This window comes from Stegodyphus dumicola, chromosome 3 (genome assembly GCF_044657685.1).
Source record: "Stegodyphus dumicola isolate Sdum_Otavi_A_Nest chromosome 3, ASM4465768v1".
NCBI classification, from domain to species: domain Eukaryota; kingdom Metazoa; phylum Arthropoda; class Arachnida; order Araneae; family Eresidae; genus Stegodyphus; species Stegodyphus dumicola.
Genome location: NC_140770.1, coordinates 139,369,855 through 139,389,838, shown reverse-complemented (window position 1 = coordinate 139,389,838; position 19,984 = coordinate 139,369,855). Strand labels below are relative to the sequence as shown.

The window sequence follows — 19,984 nt, the reverse complement described above, 5'->3', positions numbered from 1 at the left end:
AAATTGTTTTACCCTGTCTCAAAGAGGACAGCTCTTCCGCAAAAGCTTCACTCTGAACAGTTTTTGTCCAGATAATTTCAGCCTCGTTAAGTTCTTCAGTGCTTAGTTCACCGCATCGTTTAGTTTTAAATTTAAGGTTGTATATAAATCGTAGTATCCAACTTGTAACACGGTATAATTTTCTTAAACTACTATATCTATTCAAATCCATTAAATGTGTCAAATTCGATTGCACTTCGCACACAAAAGACGATACTTCTTCCAGTTTACTTCTTTTTTCGCAATATACTTCTGGAGAAATCTCTGGACAAATTTCATAATTAGAGCCTTATGGCCAATCGCTTTTCTTCAACCGAAGCCATTCTGGACCTTGCATCCAAATCGAACTGGACATAAACTTTTCCACGGTAGCTCCTCGAGATATGAAATCTGTAGGATTATCCTGCCTACTACAATGATTCCAATCAGCAGGATCAGTTCTAGACTGGATTTCGGATATACGGTTCGATACTAAAGGTTTCCATTTGAAGCTTTCCCTTTAATCCAATGAAGAACGATTAAGGAATCTGTCCACATATATACCCTAGGCACAGGAAATTTAAAATTTGTTTTCAAATATTGGAAAAGTCTAGAAGAAATAACAGCTCCCATAAGTTCAAGCCTCGGTAATGTCAACCTTTTAAGCGGTGCGATTCTAGATTTTGCAGTGATAAAACTTGTATAAATACAATCATCACTTGACACGTAACGGAAGTACGCAACTGCTCCGAAAGCTTTGGGAGAAGCGTCAGAAAATATGTGTAGTTCTAATTCTTTCACCAACTTCCATGGTATGGAGAAATATTTTCTTTCGATTGTCAAATATTTAAACAGATAAATCTGAGAGCACCAATTATCCCATTTTTTCTTCAAGTCAGTTGATAGCTCATCATCCCATCCTCAACCAAGTTCCCATATTTCTTGCATTAATAATTTTACGAGAGCAATAAAAGGTGATGCAATTCCCATAGGATGAAATAACTTCGAAGCTGTCTGAAGTACACTACGTTTTGAATTCTTCCTATCACAGGTCATGTCCAGTAGAGGTTTTGTATCTAACTTAAAAGTATCTTCTTCGGTGTTCCATATTATGCCTAAAACCTTCAAAGGACGTTCTTTAGTTTCTGTCAAATCAGACAAACCTCGTTCACTCCATAAATTTCTCAACTCATCCGAATTAGTATTAAATTTTCTTAAATTCATGTTCGCATCTTTAAGAATTTTTACAGCGCTCTGTGATAGTTCTAAAGTTTTCTCTATTGTATTTGCTCCGTAAAAAAGATCATCTACATAAAGTGCCGAGTCAAGCATTTCACAAGTTTCGCTTTGTTCAAGTCTATATTTTCTAATGTGATATTTAATAGTCGCAGCAAGGATAAATGGGCTTGATGTCACTCCAAAGGGAACGCGAGTCATTCGTAAAATTTTGTAAGTTTTTGAATCACTTTCATCTGGAAACCAGAAAAAACGTAAATAGTCTCTATCCTCTTCCGCTATTCCTATGGCCAAAAATGCTCCCTGAATATCACAGCTGAATGCATATTCATATTCGCGAAATCGCAAGATTACATCCAAAATTCTGGGATTCAACGGTGGCCCAGGATTTAAGCATTCATTAAGAGATTTGCACCCATTACCTTTTGACGATGCATCGAAAACCAATCTGACTTTCGTAGTGTCCCTATCCGATCTTACTACAGCTGAATGAGGCATATAATAAGAATTCTCTTCTAAGCCGAAAGGACATTATTCAACGATATTCGGTTTTAATTGCTCCTTAACTATATTCTTATATTCATTATAAACCCAATCATTTTCTTTCATTTTTACACTTAAGTTACGAAATCTTCGTTTTGCTACCGCGAAATTGTTAGACAAGTTTTCTGGTTTACCTTCCCAGAATAATTTAGTTGTATACATTCCATTTTCATATTTTAAATTACTTTCGAATTCAGAAATAAATTCCTCTTTAATTTTAAAATCTCCACTGTGAGTATCATTTATCCCCATTGAATCTAACTGCCAAAACTGCGTTAGTTTTTCATTTAATGCGGCGCAACATTCAATTTTCATAATAGAAATATCCCGATTCGCATTTAACTCTGATGGAGGGATTCGACCTTGAACAACCCTTCCAAACAGAGTATCAATCAAATACAAAGATTTGTTTAATCGCTGTTTTTCTCCCGTATGAATATCCCAAAAATACTGCGCTCCAATAAGCAGAGACAATTCATTTCCTGACGATTTACTTATGTTTGACAATTGAATGTTCTTCCTCGAAAGTATTTGCATTAATTTATATGCGATACTTTAAACTGCGATTCAGAAATACAGTCAGTCAAAAGTGCTTCAATCGTTATTTTCTTGTCCGAATCACATAAATTACAAAGTGAAACCCGAACTACGTCATACGTTTTTTGTATTGGCACTCTAGAACCGAAAGTGTATACAGCTAGACTTTCTTGTCTAATTATGGGTAGTTTCATTTCTACGGCTACTTCTTTTCTTAAAAAACATCTCTGAGACGCATTATCTAACAAATATTAATCTCTTTACTTTTATTATTGCCTATTAATACTGCCGAGCAAGTTTCAAGTAGTATGTCGCAATCATCGGATTCATTCACACATGCTACGGAAGACACAACATTTAATTTATTCGCGTCGACGGTCTGATGAGACTCCAGAGGGGGGGAAGAAGAATAAACATTGGGTTGATCGCAAATCAATTTGTGATGCATAAAACGTTTACAAATTCCACAAATAGATTTCTTTTGACACTGCTTATATACGTGCCCCTTCGAAAAGCAAGCGTAACATATACCATATTTCTTAAGAATTAATTTTTTCTGTTCTACCGATAAGGGACAAGAGGTAGAATCGTGCTCTATTTTCGGTTTTGTACAAAATATACATTTTTTCACATCAACAATAAATGCAGAAGTAGTAAGAATGTTCGAATTTAATTTATTTTTCCCCTTATATTCAATTTTGGTTTTATTAAATCTCCCATACTTTTCATTAGGTTTTTGTAAAGGATTAAATTTAGTTTCCAATTGCAAATCTGAAGAGTTTAAATAAAAATCTCTACTTAAGTACTCGTTACGTTCACGACACTGAATTTCAATCTTTAAAAATTCTAATAAATCAGATATTTTGTTTTCATCTTCCGAATGTGTTTTACGAGAAAATTCTAAGGACAAATCTTTGGGTATCGATTTTAACAACACTGGATACAATAGACAACTGTAACTATTAGGATTAATTCCGTTATTTTCTAATCCTCGAATATGTGTTTCGCATTCTAAGTAAAGTCTACGCAACGCTACAATGTCATATGATTTTCGTACTGGACTTAAGTTTAAAAGTCTTGCCATATGCGCATCGATAATAATATCTTTTCGACCAAAGCGTTCTTTTAATATGTTCAAGGCAATTTCGTAGTTTTCAGAGCTTAATGCTATACCATGTAGAGCTACCTCAGCTTCGTCTGTTAAGTACGATTTTAAATAACTAAACTTCTCTACATTACTAAGATTCACATTTTTATGGATAGCTACTTCAAACTGAGAATAAAATTCGTTTATAATTATTCGTTATAAAACTTTAATATATTGCCATCGTATTGAGGTATCTGCAAGCGAGGTATTCTGCTGCTCACTTCTGGTTTCTACAACATTCGTTCTTTCAGTTTCGCGAACAACTTCGCTTGCTTTCATTTTCAGGATTCTATTCGCGCGAATTTTCCAAGTAATAATATTATCTTTATATTCTTGCAGTTTTTTAATTTCCTTTTCTATTTCTTCCGTTTTGCACAGTTTTAGAATTTCCTCGTTAAGATACTTTAAATTAGCTTCTTTATCTAAAAGTTTCGCTAAAAGTTCATCAATTAAATCAACTGATCTTTCCTGTTTGTTTATTTCAGTTTCTAACAGTTTCATAGTGTCAATTGCCGCGCGTCTGACAGGTGCTCTTATCTTTTTTAAAGCTTCAATATCCATCGTAACAATTTAAATTATTCAATTCGCTAAATACGTTTTTCAGTATTCAATTCGCAATTTATCTTATCTAAAGGTCTCTTCCGGATTATCGGCACCAAAAAGATTTGTAAATACGCATTTACGTTCTTTGTCGCTAAAACTCAATTCAAATCAAAATATAAAGAAATCTCACTTACCTGTTAGACGCATTCTCCACTTTTTATCATTTTCTACATATTTTATTGACGACACAATTAAATACATTTACAACAAATAGACACATATAAACTTTAGTTAATGTTTCGCGATGTTGTTACATCTTTCGCAATCATCAAGGTTCTGCACTAGTCCGAAGAATTCAAGCGCACACAGCGTCATCTGATGCAATACAGTTTCTACACGCCTTAAACCGTATTCCACAAATGTTAATAGACGTAATGACTTTGATAACAATAATGACGGCTAGACAATCCTGTGAATGCTCTCAATGCTACCATTGGGATAATTTTGCCATTATTATCAAAGATATGTTTTCTTTGATAATTTCTGTAGTTATTTCTGTAGTTCTGCACTAGTCCGAAGAATTCATGCGCACACAGCGTCATCTGATGCAATACAGTTTCTACACGCCTTAAACCGTATTCCACAAATGTTAATAGACGTAATGACTTTGATAACAATAATGACGGCTAGACAATCCTGTGAATGCTCTCAATGCTACCATTGGGATAATTTTGCCATTATTATCAAAGATATGTTTTCTTTGATAATTTCTGTAGTTATTGATTTATTTATCACATTTATATGTTTGTAATTTTTAGACATTTTATTTTTTACAATGAAGAATTTTTAAGAAAAATCTCGAAAAATATTAATATATTTGGAAGTTAATTGCTCACAAAACTTTGTGAGAATGTCTTGTAAAATTATAAAATCTTTTTCAACTAAAGTAGCGTTATGTAAAATTTCAGAAAAGTTACAGTTTTTGCTTTGTAGGACTTAGTAATACGTATTTGAGCGCGTATTAACCCTCGCGTAAACTTTCTGTTGCAGAAATCGATCCTTGTGCGGAAGGAAATGGAGGTTGCGCCCATCTTTGCTTCAAATCTAACTTCTCTATCCGGTGCGACTGTCATTTTGGATATGTGCTGAAAGAAGACGGGAAGTTATGTGAAAGTAAATTGTATAGCTTTCCATTATGTGCTCTAAGTGTATGCAAACATTTCTTGAGTCCGTGAAAGATAACTCTTATGTAAGTTAAATAAAAGGTATAATTTTGTTTTATATGCAAATAGCCAACCAAGGAATGGAACTTTAATAATCTTTCGAAATATTCTAGTTTAAAGTTACAACAAACAATATTATATTAATATCAAAACAATGAACTCATGATTATCTGTGCTAAATAATATAAGACGCGAGTGATATTGCCCTACCGTTTATTTTATTAGCATCATTTGTAGTCGTTGCTAGAATCAATTACTTTGAAAATTGCTGTTTCAGTTAATGCTGTTGAAGTCTGCTGTAAAATAGCGCTATAAGCGAAGCTATTTATTCCTGATTTGTGGCTTGAACCTGTGTCCTGTGCGGTCATGACGAGACGTTTCTTACGCTCAACCTCTTATGCTATATATGTATATATATATATATATATGTATATATATGAAACAAGTAATATAAACAAATTAAAATCAATTCCTACTTAGGTCAACAAAGAAAAATTTTATTAACATTATTAACATTTTTTCGTTTCTAATTTATGAAGTTGTATAATTTCTCCTTCTATCCATCTCTCGTAATGCTTCATTATTGGAAGGAAACTTCCCAGTGAGTTTCGAGCAGTCCAGTTCTTCAATTAATATTCTATCTAATTTCACACGACTCAAGGCGACATATGCTTGACCTGCTGCGAGGAGTTTTCGTCCAAGATATATTACTGCATAATCTACAGTGCTACCTTGCATCTGATGTACAAAGCAACCAAAAATGATTTCAGCCTTGTTGCTGTTAACTGATTGGCTAAACATGAAACATATTACCGTAAATTCCTTTTAACTTCGGTCCATCCTCTCAGTAAGAATCAGTGCAGTAGAAATCGTGAGTTTTCTCCAAAACGTCACACACCTGTCATTTCTTCAATACCTAAAAGCATATTGTTGTTGTGACTTTTCTCAATTGTCCAAAAGCAATACAGATCAAGCCCACGAATTTTAACTTGGCGAGGAACGCAGGACTGCATATATCCTTGGCATGGGCCTTGGGTACTTTACAAATGACAGTGCGATTTTGCCTATTTATGTTCCAATTTTGAGGGAGAATCTTCTGGTGGCGACGTGTTCAAGGCTCTTCTACCCTTCTTCCTGTTCCAACAAACCATTGGTGGGGATTTTCACCTTATTGTATGTTTTAAGTTCCAATACTGCAAAGACACTTCACGCTTTCAGATGTTAAAATCTCCGGGATTCGAACACGCCCCAAACGATACGAAGAAGCAACCAATTCTCCCTCAAAATTGGAACATAAATGGACAAAATCGCACTGTCACTGGATTTTCACCCTACCGTATGTTTTAAGTTCCAATACTGCAAAGACACTACACGCTTTCAGATGTCAAAATCTCCGGGATTCGAACTCGCCCCAAACGATACGGCAGCCAGCTACGTACCGATCAGGGCAGCAGTCTGAGAGCAGTTTGTAGTGATGATGCGTAGCTAAGCCGCCCAATGGTAACAGGTTGTTCAAAAGCCCTGGCTAACAAAGTTTACATTATGGCTTGTTAAATGGGAATGGTAAATGGTTCTTACAGAATTTGTTCCTGTCGATTTCAAATGTGTTTTTGAAATGTAGAGTGTTTGAGTAATTGAATGAGAAAAAGAACAATAACAGTAAATATATGGAACAGTTATTGAACATTACAAAAGCATACTATAGATAATAGAAACAATCTGATTCTTTTTTAAAATAGCACACAAAAATACGTTCATGTCAGCATAAAATATACGTTTAACGAAATCATTATTGACATTAAAGTTATTGGTTTATTTTTCATTTTTGAAAATGTAATTGTCCTAATAGTAAGTGTGTAAAGTATTTTATGTTAATTAAACTATTAAGGTTTAAGTCTTTACTACAACTTATTCATTCCGTAATGCTCCTCAGAATTCAAATTAGGTTTTTGTGTATTTAAGCTGTAGGTTTGAATGCTTAGAGGAGAGCTTCTAGCATCTTGCTGATATTTACCATCGTCAGCTCCTGCTACGTGATATTCCGCTTTAATGTCTTTCGAGCCGACGTCTAAATTATGCACCGTTAAATATTTGAGTGATCTTAAGTAGATTATTCTGGGATGTAGCCTCAGGCTACCTTACCTGCATTTGAAATTTAACTTTCTGTAATGCTAATTTAAATAACTCAATCGAAGAATTTCATCTATCACATAAGCAGTGCTTTCTTTCTATTCATTTAAGATTTAAATAATAAAGTTTACTTTGACCTTTTTTTTTTGACTTTTATGCTTTATATGCTATTTATATATATTTATGCTTTATGACCAAGCAATAACTCGCTTCAAAAAAGTCGAGTTAAATCTGCAGGCATTGACACAACTTTCTTGATACACGTAGAAGCCTAAATATACTAAAAGTGTTTAGCTTTCTTATAGCTTTTTTAATGCTATGCTTGTAATGTAATACACTAAATATGCACACAAGAAAAATTTGGCAACAAGAAGGGGACAAGGCGACAGCGGGGCGTTGCACACACGAATTCTTTCCAAAAGTGGACAACAAAACTAGAAGTACACAAGGTTTACTAAAGCAATATTTCATTATTATTCTGAGGGAATTTCACCGCCCTCTATATTTGTCGGGTCATGGCCCTTTCCCGGATTACTTCTGCAAGAGAATCCTGGAAAATACCGACACATGCTGAGCGGAGAATTGGATGATGCGGATTATTACTTTTTCAAATGTCCGTTCACAAAAGAACTCCACTTGAAAGGACCTTCAACATTGACATATCATTTTGAAGTCTGTTAGTAACACAGCGACACATTCCCCGAAACTAAAAAAAAATTATTAAAAAACTGAGCCATTACCGGCTTAAAGTCTCCCAGGCAGAATAACGCAAGAAATGCCGAACGTAATTAGCGTCCACAATGTACTGAACAGTATAAAAGGCTGTACAACAGGAGTTTAACAGGAGTATAAGTATATTTAGTATAACAGGAGTTTTTCCAGATGAACATATACTACGGAACACATCGTATAGTAAGTATCTAACTTTGGCATAATAATCCCCAACAATAGGCCCATCACCTCTTCCATTCAAACTTAGAAATGTACTAATGGCCCCATGGTGAGGTTAATTCTAAAGATGGTTAGCGTGTTGGGGTGTTACCTGTGCGATCCATGTTGAAGTTTCTGGTGCTCCACTCACTACTACTACATACCTACTCATGTGAAAGAATAGCTTTGTGTTCTAAGTACGTCTGGATTTCTGTCGCAGTCTAGGCGAAGCTTGTAGCCTATGATAAGATAATATAAAATTATTTGAATTTATAGCAGGTTACAGAAGGCTTGTCTCTAAGCCATGTCGAACTGACTGGCAATTTTATAATATATATCTTGGTTTAATCCCTCACATGTGAAGAGGTAGAATAAATAAGTTATTTTTTATGTGTTCTTTTTAAAGTTAGAAATTTTTATTATGATAATTCGACTCGCAGAATCTACGTAGCACCTTGTTTCAATGAGAATATAGCTTGCTAAATTAATTTGAACCCTAGACGGTGTTACAGACTTTCATTCGAATCGCGTCAGAGCAGGTTATATCTTCATGGTTGCCTTTTAAAATTTCTTGAAATTTGTCCTTAAAAATAAATTCCTAAATTTTGTGTAAATATATTCTCATTTAATTAATTCTATTTTGAATTTAAAAAGAATTCATTGATTATTTTACTTTTATGCATTTTATTCATTGATTATTTTACATGCAATTTATCAAGATATAATTCTAAAATGTGGCTCTGTTGATAATTCTTTCGGCTGCTCTTATGAAAGCGGCCAAGGAATTATCAACTATTATTTATTATTTAAAAATTCCTTTTTTATTGGTGTACTTTTATTTCAATTTTGTTTTCCAAGTTTTTGTTCTAATTGATTTGCGCTTTCCTGTTACATAGGGTCGATATTAATTGTATACATTATATTTCTTTCTTATACTAAGACTAAATGTGCTGAGACAGACAATAATAAAAGGCAATGTTATGATTACTAACTTATCAAAGTTTTTGTAAAGGATTATGGAATTTGTAATCTAACCGTTCCTATTTTTCATGCCCCGGTATGTTACTGTAATTAGACATTAATGACCTACGAGGCTTAACTGATGTTAACATTTCATGTAGAATATAACATCATGAATGTTGCCAGAGAAATCGGCTGTTCATAAAGGCATTCTAATTTTCGCTGTTAAAGTTCCTCAATTTACCTTTTAAAGTGAAACAATACACTGTTTATCAAGCTGAGCTATTAAATACGTATTTCTTAATAATTTCTATTTTAATTTCTTTGATAATATTCTGGTAAAATTTAAAACCGATCATTTTTATCAAATTTTATGCCATTAATTTAATTTATAAAAGATGTTTCTAACTCATGTATTATGCATCTCGCTATAGAATGGTAGTCTGCATGTCACTAATAATATATTCGCTAAATTTAATTTTTAAATTTCATTCGCAGGAAACGGAAAAGTTCTGCTTAAGAATAGTTTGTTATAGAGAAGGCCAATTTACTTGACATCGAAAAAAATGTCTGCTGCAATAAATATTTTAAAAAATTGTCACCAATGCAAAATTTATAACTAAACAGGAAAAAGAAATTCTAAAAACGTTTTTATAAAATAAGCTTTTATTTAAAACTCCTAAGATAATTAACGAAATAAAAAAGAAGAAAAATATGGAAGTTTCTTGTGATAACTGAGTACTTGTGTTGCTGGAAAGACTCAAGTTAAGGGGCGAGTAAACGATATTATAGATTCCTGTTTTATTATTAAGTTGTTAAATTTATTAGGTATTTTCTCCCTCCTTTCCGCATACTTTCGTATTGTAACTGGAAGCATGCCTGATGCGCATTCGGGAGGTACGAATTTCGGTGTAAGCATTATAAGGCATTTCTTCCGCCTTTTCAGCATGCCTTCGGAGTGTAGTGGTCAGCACGCTAGACGCGTATTTGAGAGGTCCGTGGTTCGAGTCCTGGCGAGGGTTCTCACGTCTTGCTCATTGCGTGCGTCTCACGTCTTCCTTGCTCATTTCTCACGTCTCTCAGCATCAAAACCTAATGTCTCTACAGTGGCAAAAAGGTGGTGAATGTTGATTCTTCACCACCAGTATTTGGCGATTGGGTCCTCTAAACTCCAGTCACCCTTTAAAAGGAGAGAGTATATAAGGTATTTCTTCCGTCTTAGCATATCTTTGTGGTGTAATGGTCAGCACGGTCGATGCGTAGTCGAGAGGTCCGTGATTCGAGTTTCATTTCTCACATCTCTCAGCATCAAAACCTAATGTTTCCACAGCATTGCGGATTTCTTCGTTTTTATGAGTTCAAAAAAATTCTAACACTCTACAAATTCTAACACTCTACTCTAATGAACTCTACAAGTGACACCCGATCTAAAAGGTGGTGATCGTCACCATCAGCATTTGGCGATTAGGTCCCTTTACCCCAGTCGACTTTTAAAAGGGAGCATATAAGGTTTTTTTTCTCTCTGCTTTCCTTTTGCGTTTATAGTGTAACTAGAAGCACTCTCGACACGTATTAAGGAGGTCCGGAATTCAAATCCCGTCCATGGCCCTGTGGATTTCTTCAGTTTTCTGACTTTGAAAAAATTCTAATGACTCTGCAAGTTAATGAAAATTGTTCACTGTTCTTCAAGAGACTTTGTGTTACTCACGCTTTTTTACTCTTTAGAATTAGACCCTTGCTCTCATAAGAATGGAGGATGTGATCAGATCTGCCAGTCACGAAACGATGAGCCAGTATGCAGCTGTAGGACGGGCTATGATCTGCGACGAGATGGAAAAACTTGCAAAAGTAAGTCGGTCTTTTAAAAGTTCTTTTGAGCATTGTCATACCAAATTATCAAGATAATGAAATTTCGATTTCAGATTTCTTGTAAAGTACCTCAAGTTGCTTAATTTTTTTAAAAGTTCTTTCAGTACTTTTAAAACTGTTTGATACTTAACTTAAATTTCGTTTAATTTGTTTGAAACTTTGATTTCAAATTTCGTGTAAAATATATCATCAAGTTGCTTGAAATTTTATTCAAGTTATTTCAGTACTCTTAATTGCTTGATATTTAACTTAAATTGTTTGAAATTTTAAGTTGTAAAAAATTACTTTAAGTTCTTTAAAATTTAAGTCTTCAAGTTGTCTGAAATTTTCAAAATTCAGATATTTTACGCCAATAAATGCTTTGTAACAAAGACAGAAAACTTAAAATAAGTGGTAAGATTTTTTTTTTCGAAATATTAAACACTGTATGAAGAAATAGATTGCTTTAAAGGAAGTGGTTTAAATTTGAATCTAGCCTCTTTTAGGATACTATAACCTCTTCTGAAGTATAAAAAATTCTCTCTAATTTTTTTTCCAGTCAGATTGATTATTAGAATTGTTTTTGATGAAAATACAGTTATTCTTATTACTCCATTGAATATAGGAATCATAAAATCAGCTCTTTTGTAGGAATTTCCGTAGGAATGATAAACTTGGAACTAATGAAAGGAAAAGAAAATATTTTGACAAGCAGTGTTTCCAAACATTAGATTTCGATTCAAAATGCTCCGAAGAAATTTAATTTATTTGATTATCATTCTGTGCTACTATGAAGCTGAATTACGATATAGAATATTCTAGGAACTTTTAACTTAAATTGAGTTTGAATCCCAATAAAAATTAAAATTTATTAGAATCGTCCAGGTATTAAAAGTAACTTAACACATAGTTAAAAAAAAAAACGTCATATAAGACGTAATTAAATGAAAAAGAGTTGAGGTTTCTAGAAAGTATGATTTTTATAAGAGGAAGGGAATGTGTTATTCAACAGACAGTGTCAATTTGAAGAACAGTAAAAGACTAGTCAGTACCAAATGAATAAAACCAGTGAAAATACTGGTAATTTAACGTGAGTTCAAATCACAAAGAAGAAGCTGCGAGAATTCTTATGATTTTTACCTTGTGTGAGGTTAAGTAAGAGCAAGTTTCCCTAAGAGAGTCCTACCTAAATGTTATAAGGTATTTTCTCGCTCCTTTCCACATGCCTTCCTGGTGTAATTGGAAGCATACTCTGCGCGTATTCGAGAGGTCAGGAGTTTGAATACCAGAGAGAACACTGCATATTTTTCACGTCTCCAGCTTGAAAAAAACATAATGGTTCTACATGTGGTGCCCCAACTAAAAAGTGGTGGACGATAATTCGTCACCACCAGGATTTGGCGGTTGGGTTCTCTAATCCCAATCACCATTTAAAAAGGGGAGTATATAAGATATTTTATCCCTCCTTTCCGCGTGTCTTCGTGGTGTAATTGGAAGGTGATTGACGCCTATTCAAGAAGTCTGGAGTTTGGATCCTGAAGAGGGCATTGCACATTTCTCACGTCTCCAGCAACAAAAACCCTAATGACTGTACAAAATATTTGTCCTCTTAAGCAGATGCCTAGATGTGTGTAATAAATACCCTAGATCGCTAGGGCTGTAAATGAAATACTGCTCATATATCAGGCACTGAATTCGAAATTTTGGCAGCGGAAGATTCGCAGATGCAGTTATGTCTCAGGCTTACATTTTATTAAATGTGGTCAGATAACACTCCGCATTTATTGTAACACTAAACATCTTTCGAATAAATCGTAACCATATTAATCGAAAGAGGCAGCTTTTCTTTGTTACACGCTGTTGAAAGGTTTTTACGTACAACTTACAAGGTTGTTACTTACAACGACCATAAACGTAGCAGAATTCTACCGCGACCACTTCATGCTACAGGAAGGGCATAGGAAGAGCTCTCAGCGGAATAAGTTCATGTGGGAGAAATTATCCTTAACTTTTCCTTTTACTACTATAGGTACACTCACATTGAGATTATGATGCAGTGTGCTTCAACAAATGTGTTATCTAACTGCAGTAACAAATCCTAAATTCCTCTTAGATTCAGAAAAAACGTTCCAGTGAATTTTAACATTTCTAGAGTTCTGACCGAGAGGATAGGTTACCGTCTTCAATCGGCAGCTTGAGTAAAACACCAATTAAGTACATTTTTATTTCTTTATCTCCTACTGACGAAAGGAGGTTCATACCCTCCTGTACCTTCTCCCAGCTGGCTACTTTAATACGAAACACCCTGTTGGAAGAAGCGTTTTACGTTTCCGAATAAAATGCTATGCAAGGGAACTCAACCATCAATCTACTGTTAAAGAGATCTTGCCTTTAGCGTTGTCCGCACTTCCAGCTGTTTAAAGGTGAGGCGCAATTCCATCTGAGAAGCTCTTGTTGTAGATCTGATGCTTTATATTTACTGACACTTCATTCCTCCTGTGAAGGTTACATTATTGCCTTGCAGTATGTTGCAATTTATATGAATTAAAAGTCCTTACTTGTTTCCTCTTGATGTATTGTGATTATTTTGAGTTTCTAGAAGGCTTAAATTCAAGGATTTCAAACCGAATGTATCTTGAAAGAACAAAACATATTATGAAAGATTTCTATCTGCTATATTTTTGCATATTATCCTCCTTCTTATCTTGTTTTAGAATTAAATCCTTGTAAATGGAAAAATGGTGGCTGCGAACAATTTTGTCACTTTGAAAATGGATCCATCCGCTGCGAATGTCGTTCGGGATATTCTCTGCAAGAAGATGGATACTCATGTAAAAGTACGTTGCTTCATTTACAAATAAAAATTCTGAATTTCTTTTAAATGTGTTGTTAAATATTCTAAATGTTTTCTGTAAATGTTCACTCGTAGTTGGTTTCTAGCATTTGAGGACCCTGTTATATAATATTTATACTGGACTTTTAAAATCAATAATATGTGCAATTTTATGATAAATTTGCAATGTTTTACTGTCTAGGAATCAATCCGTGTGAACGAGAAAACGGAGGCTGTGAGCAGCTCTGTCGTTATGAAGCTGAAGTTTTAAGCTGCGAATGCAGAGAAGGATATCTTTTGCAAGTTGATGGAAAGTCCTGCAAAAGTATTTAAAACATTATTTTACCAAATGTTACCATGTGTAATGCTTTCAAATTAGTAAATATTATATTGCGTTATGTATTGCAATTATAACTAATTTCTTAATTGTTTATTTGAAGAAAAAAATAAGCTGTTTGGTATGGTAAATGGAAAAAATCAACTGCACCTGGGGTTATCATCGTGACCAAGTCGCAAGTTAATAATAACGACTGATTTCTCCTTTTTTCTTCCAAATATATTTAAAACATTGATATGGTTTTTCAAGAAACATGCATGCTTACTGCGCCAATTTTCCTGTGTTTGTTTCAAAAATGTTTTTCAACGAAAATAAAGAAATATACTGGCAACGACTACTCTATAAAATAAGCTCCATCACTCGGTAATCGTATTCTTTGCTGCGTTATCAACTTCTGAGTCATCACATTCTTAATCTTTTTCATATGTGAGATGAACGTCATGTAAATCAAAATTCTAACATCGGATTTGCAGTAGTACCTTGGTTCTCCATTTTGATTTGGCTATTTCTCCTTTCCCCAAAAGTAACCACATACCATAAATCTCTCTAAAGTGCGTCATTTCAAAATTAATTCATGTCATATGCTTTTACGATAACGACGCACATACTTGCACAATGCTTCATCCAACTATAATTTCAAATCTCAAACCGAAATTTAAAACTAACCAATCAAAATCAAACTAATTCATTAAATTGCTTAATTACATAAGTAAAACTAATTCATTCTGAGCTGAGCATTAGATGCGTCATATTCTCTAGTTTCACTCGGTCACTGTATCAGGTTCAATGTTCCGTCTTACTTTCTTTGGGAACATGCAAGGACCTGACTCGGAACAGAGAGCTTACTAAAGCTATGTTCAATAACTGTGGGAAGTAGACAGGATACACAAGAAGGGTATACAAAACCCTTTATTTTTCTCTATTTACAATAATTTCCGTACTTCGGAATACAAAGACCCACTACTTGTGGTCTAAACGTAAGAATATAAAAATAGAACTAAACTCTAACTTAACTTTGAAATAATAAACGTGGAAGATTGGCCTTATATTAACAGGAAGCCGTACGTAGTACAGAGAACTGTTAACACTACAATACGTTTAAAATTATCAAGAGGATTCAACCTCTGGCCTGGAAGGCAACCAGCAACTGAGTAAAACTTCTAAGGTAAGCGGCCTGCTTCGACTAACTCCTTCCTCTGTCTCGCTAGGCAAAAAGCCACAACTTAAGTACTTGGCGTTCGCCAGACAAATTTGCATAAATAAGTTAACGCTTTTAATTCTGGCCAGAAGTAGAAAATAAGAAGTGATAGTAAAGATTTAAAATAAAATAAACGTTAGTAAAACTTAAGATCCTTACATACTTCCCGCCAGAGTTAATTAGTTTGAAACTGAGGTCTAAAACGACCTTGTTGAAAACTTTTAGCTCTAGAATCTAACGCGAGGCCAATCTTTTACAAACATTTCTCACTAGAAACTAGAAATTTAAAAAAAAGAAATTTGTTTTTACAATAGCAGCTCCAAGGACACGCAATTTTTCATCTGTACTGCATCTAAACAGGAGCTTTTATTCAAATCTGGTTCCTTCCAGAGATCTGGAAGGAAAACTAGTTTAATGAAATGTTACACAATGAAATGGCAAGTAACATGCATATTTATATTTCTCTTAACATTCTTATTTCATTCATGACTATTTTAATTATCTCTCCCCGTGCTCTCTGACATGTGTTGTAAAAGAACACCAAACACGAATGTGTTTATGTATACGTGTTCAACACTTCCTCCTACAATCAAAACACTAACGTGTTAAAAATTCAACATACCAAGACCTCGTAACACACCCTAACTTCAACTCTAAACCCTGAGGTACTATACATAAACACATTCGTGTTTGGTGTTCTTTTACAACACATGTCAGAGAGCACGGGGAGAGATAATTAAAATAGTCATGAATGAAATAAGAATGTTAAGAGAAATATAAATATGCATGTTGGCTAACTCTGAAGTGTAACGTCAGAGAGCCTAACTACATTCATTCAACCTTTAACACGTATTCACCATAATTTGGTCTTTTTTCAGTCACACGAATAAAAAAAAAATTTAACATTACTTTCACTTTTACCATATCACGGTATTTCTTAACATTTAAAATAACAGTTCACATTGTATATAAGAACATATTAACATGCCGTTAATTTTACGCATTTGACAACATACATTAGTAGTACATTGTTAACTTCTATTCTTTTCAAAGCAAGTGCCAATTTTTCTACATCGAAATACTACATTTCAAAAAGTCTTTCAGACTAAAACTTCTTTCTTGCCAGAATGTTTTAAATAAAATTTATACAATAACTTTTACAATATTTAAGTATTTACACATCGCTATTATACATCAACTTTAGTTTTACGCGCGAGTAATTGAAAAACATAATACCAAAATCGGTAACAACTCATTTCTCGCCCTTTTGGCGATAAAGGTAGACCTCGCATGAGGTAAAACTTCTTGAAATCTGCCACTTGCAGTAAGAATGAAAGATTAACTTAAGTTTGCAAAGTAACATAAAATTCTACTTATCTTTGTGATATTCGGACATTCTTTTCTGAGCCCAGTCCTGGAAGGTAGCGTAGATTCTCGTTTGATTTATCCTCCTTCTTGTGCGGGCTCGCCTTTCAGTGCCTTCCTCTAGAAGCTTTCTTTTTTCTCCAGTTCGGTCACCCTTGAATACCTTCTTTTTCGCCTCTGCCTGTGGTCTTGGCCGTTTGATGGCAGCTGGTCTTGGCGGAACCGGGAAACTTCTTTCGCGTTCCTGCTTGGACCTCGTTGCTGGCCGTTCAAATTTTCCTTGTAACTTTTCCTCCGCCGCTGGTGGCCCTTCCGCAGTTCGGCGACATTTGCTGCGAAGAGTCCTGTCGGATGAGTAGATCTTCCGGTTTAGAGCCGGGTTATAGTTGCCGTCATTTCTCCTGGCTCTCTTTGCATACGTCGTCCTTCTCCCTTCTTCATTCTGGGGGTGTTCGTGAGCTCTTTTTCTGGACGGTGGAACGGCTTTTTTTTCTTGTTACCTTTAATTTTCCCGCGGGGAAACTTTCTTTTCACTTGCTCCTGCCTCTTAATGGCTTGCCCTTGTACTTGTCGTTGTTCCACCTCTGGAGCTTGTGCCTGCCGTGTCTGCCGTGCCGGATCCTGCAAAAGATCTGTAAATATTTGCATTTTATTACGATCATAGTAGGGTTTGATTTGATCAATGTTTGCGGAGCAGGTTTCACCATTCCTGGCTTTTAACACTACTACAGCGTGAGTTATTTTTTCTATGACATATGGTCCTTCAAATCGTGGAAAACATTTGGCAGTTTTGTCTTCTGGTGCTGAAGAAAGTGAATGCTTAATTTTTAACACTTCATCCCCTACTTTATAAGTTACTCCCCATCGTTTCAAGTCATAATACAGCTTTTGTTTTCTCTGTGCTACTTCAGTATTCTTTTTTGCTTCTTTAATTCGTTTTTCTATATCACCCATTTTAAATTCTGGGGCTCTTTGTTGCACATAAAATAATTTATCTAACGGCGTTATAATTTTTCTGCCTAAAAATAACTCAGCAGGAGTTTTGCCCGTTGTATCATGTTTTGAGGTCCTAAGGGCGAAAGCAAATTCATTGACATAGTTATTTCAGCTTTTATGAAAATTTTTAACATAACTACGGATAATTTTCACTATATTTCTATTGACCCGTTCCGCTATATTTGATTGCGGCCGATACGGGACCATTTTTAAATGACGTATGCCCAGTTTTTGGCACATGTCTTCAAATACATTACTTACAAATTGAGGACCATTATCCGATATAACTTTTAGGGGCGCCCCGTATTTTAAAATATATTTATTTAAAATAGAATCAGTAACTAATTTCGCGGAGGCTCGTTTTAAGGGAACAATTTCGGTCCACTTACTAAAATGATCAACCATAACAAGGAGATAGCGACTTTTATTTAATTGACTTTTTGGGAAAGGGCCCAATAAATCGATGCCAATTATTTCTTTTGGAAATTCGGATTTAATACTATTTAGAAACCCGGCCGGGCGGAAATTAATATAATTAACTGCTTGACATGTTGGGCATGACTGGACATACGCCCTTGTTAACTTTTGCAGTTCAGGAAAATAGACTGCCTCGCGTACGCGTTGGATAGTTTTTCGAATACCAGCATGAGAAGCTAAAGGGCTGTCATGGAGCTCCTGCAGGATATTTAATCTAAGACTAGCTGGGATAACAGGTCGAAATTCGTTGTTGGAATTCGTAGTTTTTGTATAAAATAATAGACCATCTATTAGTTCGTAATGGGCCGCCCTATTTCTTATCGCCACAATATCTTGGTGGCTAAAATTTCCAGGATCCTTTAAATACTTATAAATGCTTCCAAACTCAGGATCCTTACCCAGTTCGGTTATTACAGTTTCTCGGGAATTTATTGTACATGCTGTGAGCATTGGCACCTTTACAGTATTACCTTCTTCATCTATTTTAATTCTGGATAGGGCATCTGCTACGATATTTTCCTTTCCGGGGGTATGCTTGATTACCAGATTATATTCTTATTAACCTTGGGGATAAGTTTTTCCCTGAGTACAATCTAGTTACCGCCGCATGATCAGAGTACACTGTTATTGGCACCTTTCCAAAATAGACTCGGAACTTTTGCACTGCTAACAGAACTGCAAGTGCCTCTCTCTCGGTCGCGGAATAGTTTCTTTGTGTTTGATTTAAAGTTCGGCTAAAAAATGCCACGGGCTGATGATTTTGCGAAAGTACCGCTCCTACCGCATAATCCGAAGCATGCGCTGAAATTTCTAAATTCTCATCCTTTTCAGGAAATTTCAACACAGGGGCTTGCGTTAATGCTTGTTTTAATTTTTCGAAAGCACTATTGGCTTCGGCCGTCCACAAGAATCTTGCCTTTTTCCTTTTTAATTTTAACAATGGTTCAGCAATAGCTGCAAAATCTTTTATAAAGGACCTATAATATGAACAAAGTCCTAGAAAAGAAGAGAGCTTCTTCGCCGTGTTTGGAGTCGGATACTTTTGTACAGCGATTATTTTTGATTCGTCTGTCTCGATTCCTTTCTGAGATATTTTGTAACCTAAATATTTTAATTCAGGGGCTGCAAATTTGCACTTTTCGACACTAACTTTTAGACCGGCGTCATTTAATAAAGAAAACACCTGTCTTAAATCTTGTACATGTTGGTCGAGATTATCACTAGTAATAATGATATCGTCTAAATAGATAAATGTGGACTTTCCAAGAACAGGCCTTAACACAATGTCCATACATCGCTGAAATGTTGTCGGTGCCCCTGAAAGGCCAAACGGCATACGCAAAAATGCATAAGTGCCAGACTTGGTTATAAAAGCAGTCTTAGGCACGTCCTCAGGCCTAACCCCTATTTGAAAATAACCAGTCGTTAAGTCTAAAGTCGTCATATATTTGGTGGATGTTATGTTCCTTAGAATTTCTTCAATAACATGTAACGGATATACCGGATATTTAGTTATGGAGTTTAATTTACGGTAGTCAATTGCGAATCTCCACCTTTTTGGATGTGTCAATGGATAGTCATTATTTTTCTTACATAAAACCACCGGGCTAGCATAACTACTTGAGATGGGCGTTATGATCGTTTTACGTAGCATATCGGTGAT

At 34.9% G+C, this 19,984-nt stretch overlaps 1 protein-coding gene across 6 annotated transcripts in view; it reads left to right on the top strand.

Moving 5' to 3' along the window:
* The window catches only part of LOC118192818 (uncharacterized), a 560,683-nt gene that overhangs the window by 338,210 nt on the left and 202,489 nt on the right, over nucleotides 1-19,984 (top strand). For 5 of the 6 annotated variants that reach the window (XR_015040285.1, XR_015040286.1, XM_085813361.1 and 2 more), the window contains exons 9-12: nucleotides 5,075-5,197; nucleotides 10,993-11,115; nucleotides 13,830-13,952; nucleotides 14,151-14,273. Coding sequence is in view for 4 of the 6 variants with exons in the window: in XM_085813361.1 (XP_085669487.1) it covers nucleotides 5,075-5,197; nucleotides 10,993-11,115; nucleotides 13,830-13,952; nucleotides 14,151-14,273 (492 nt within the window). In the remaining 2 variants the exon portion in view is untranslated. The remainder of the gene's footprint in view (nucleotides 1-5,074; nucleotides 5,198-10,992; nucleotides 11,116-13,829; nucleotides 13,953-14,150; nucleotides 14,274-19,984) is intronic. The other variant, XM_085813364.1, reaches the window with a different exon arrangement.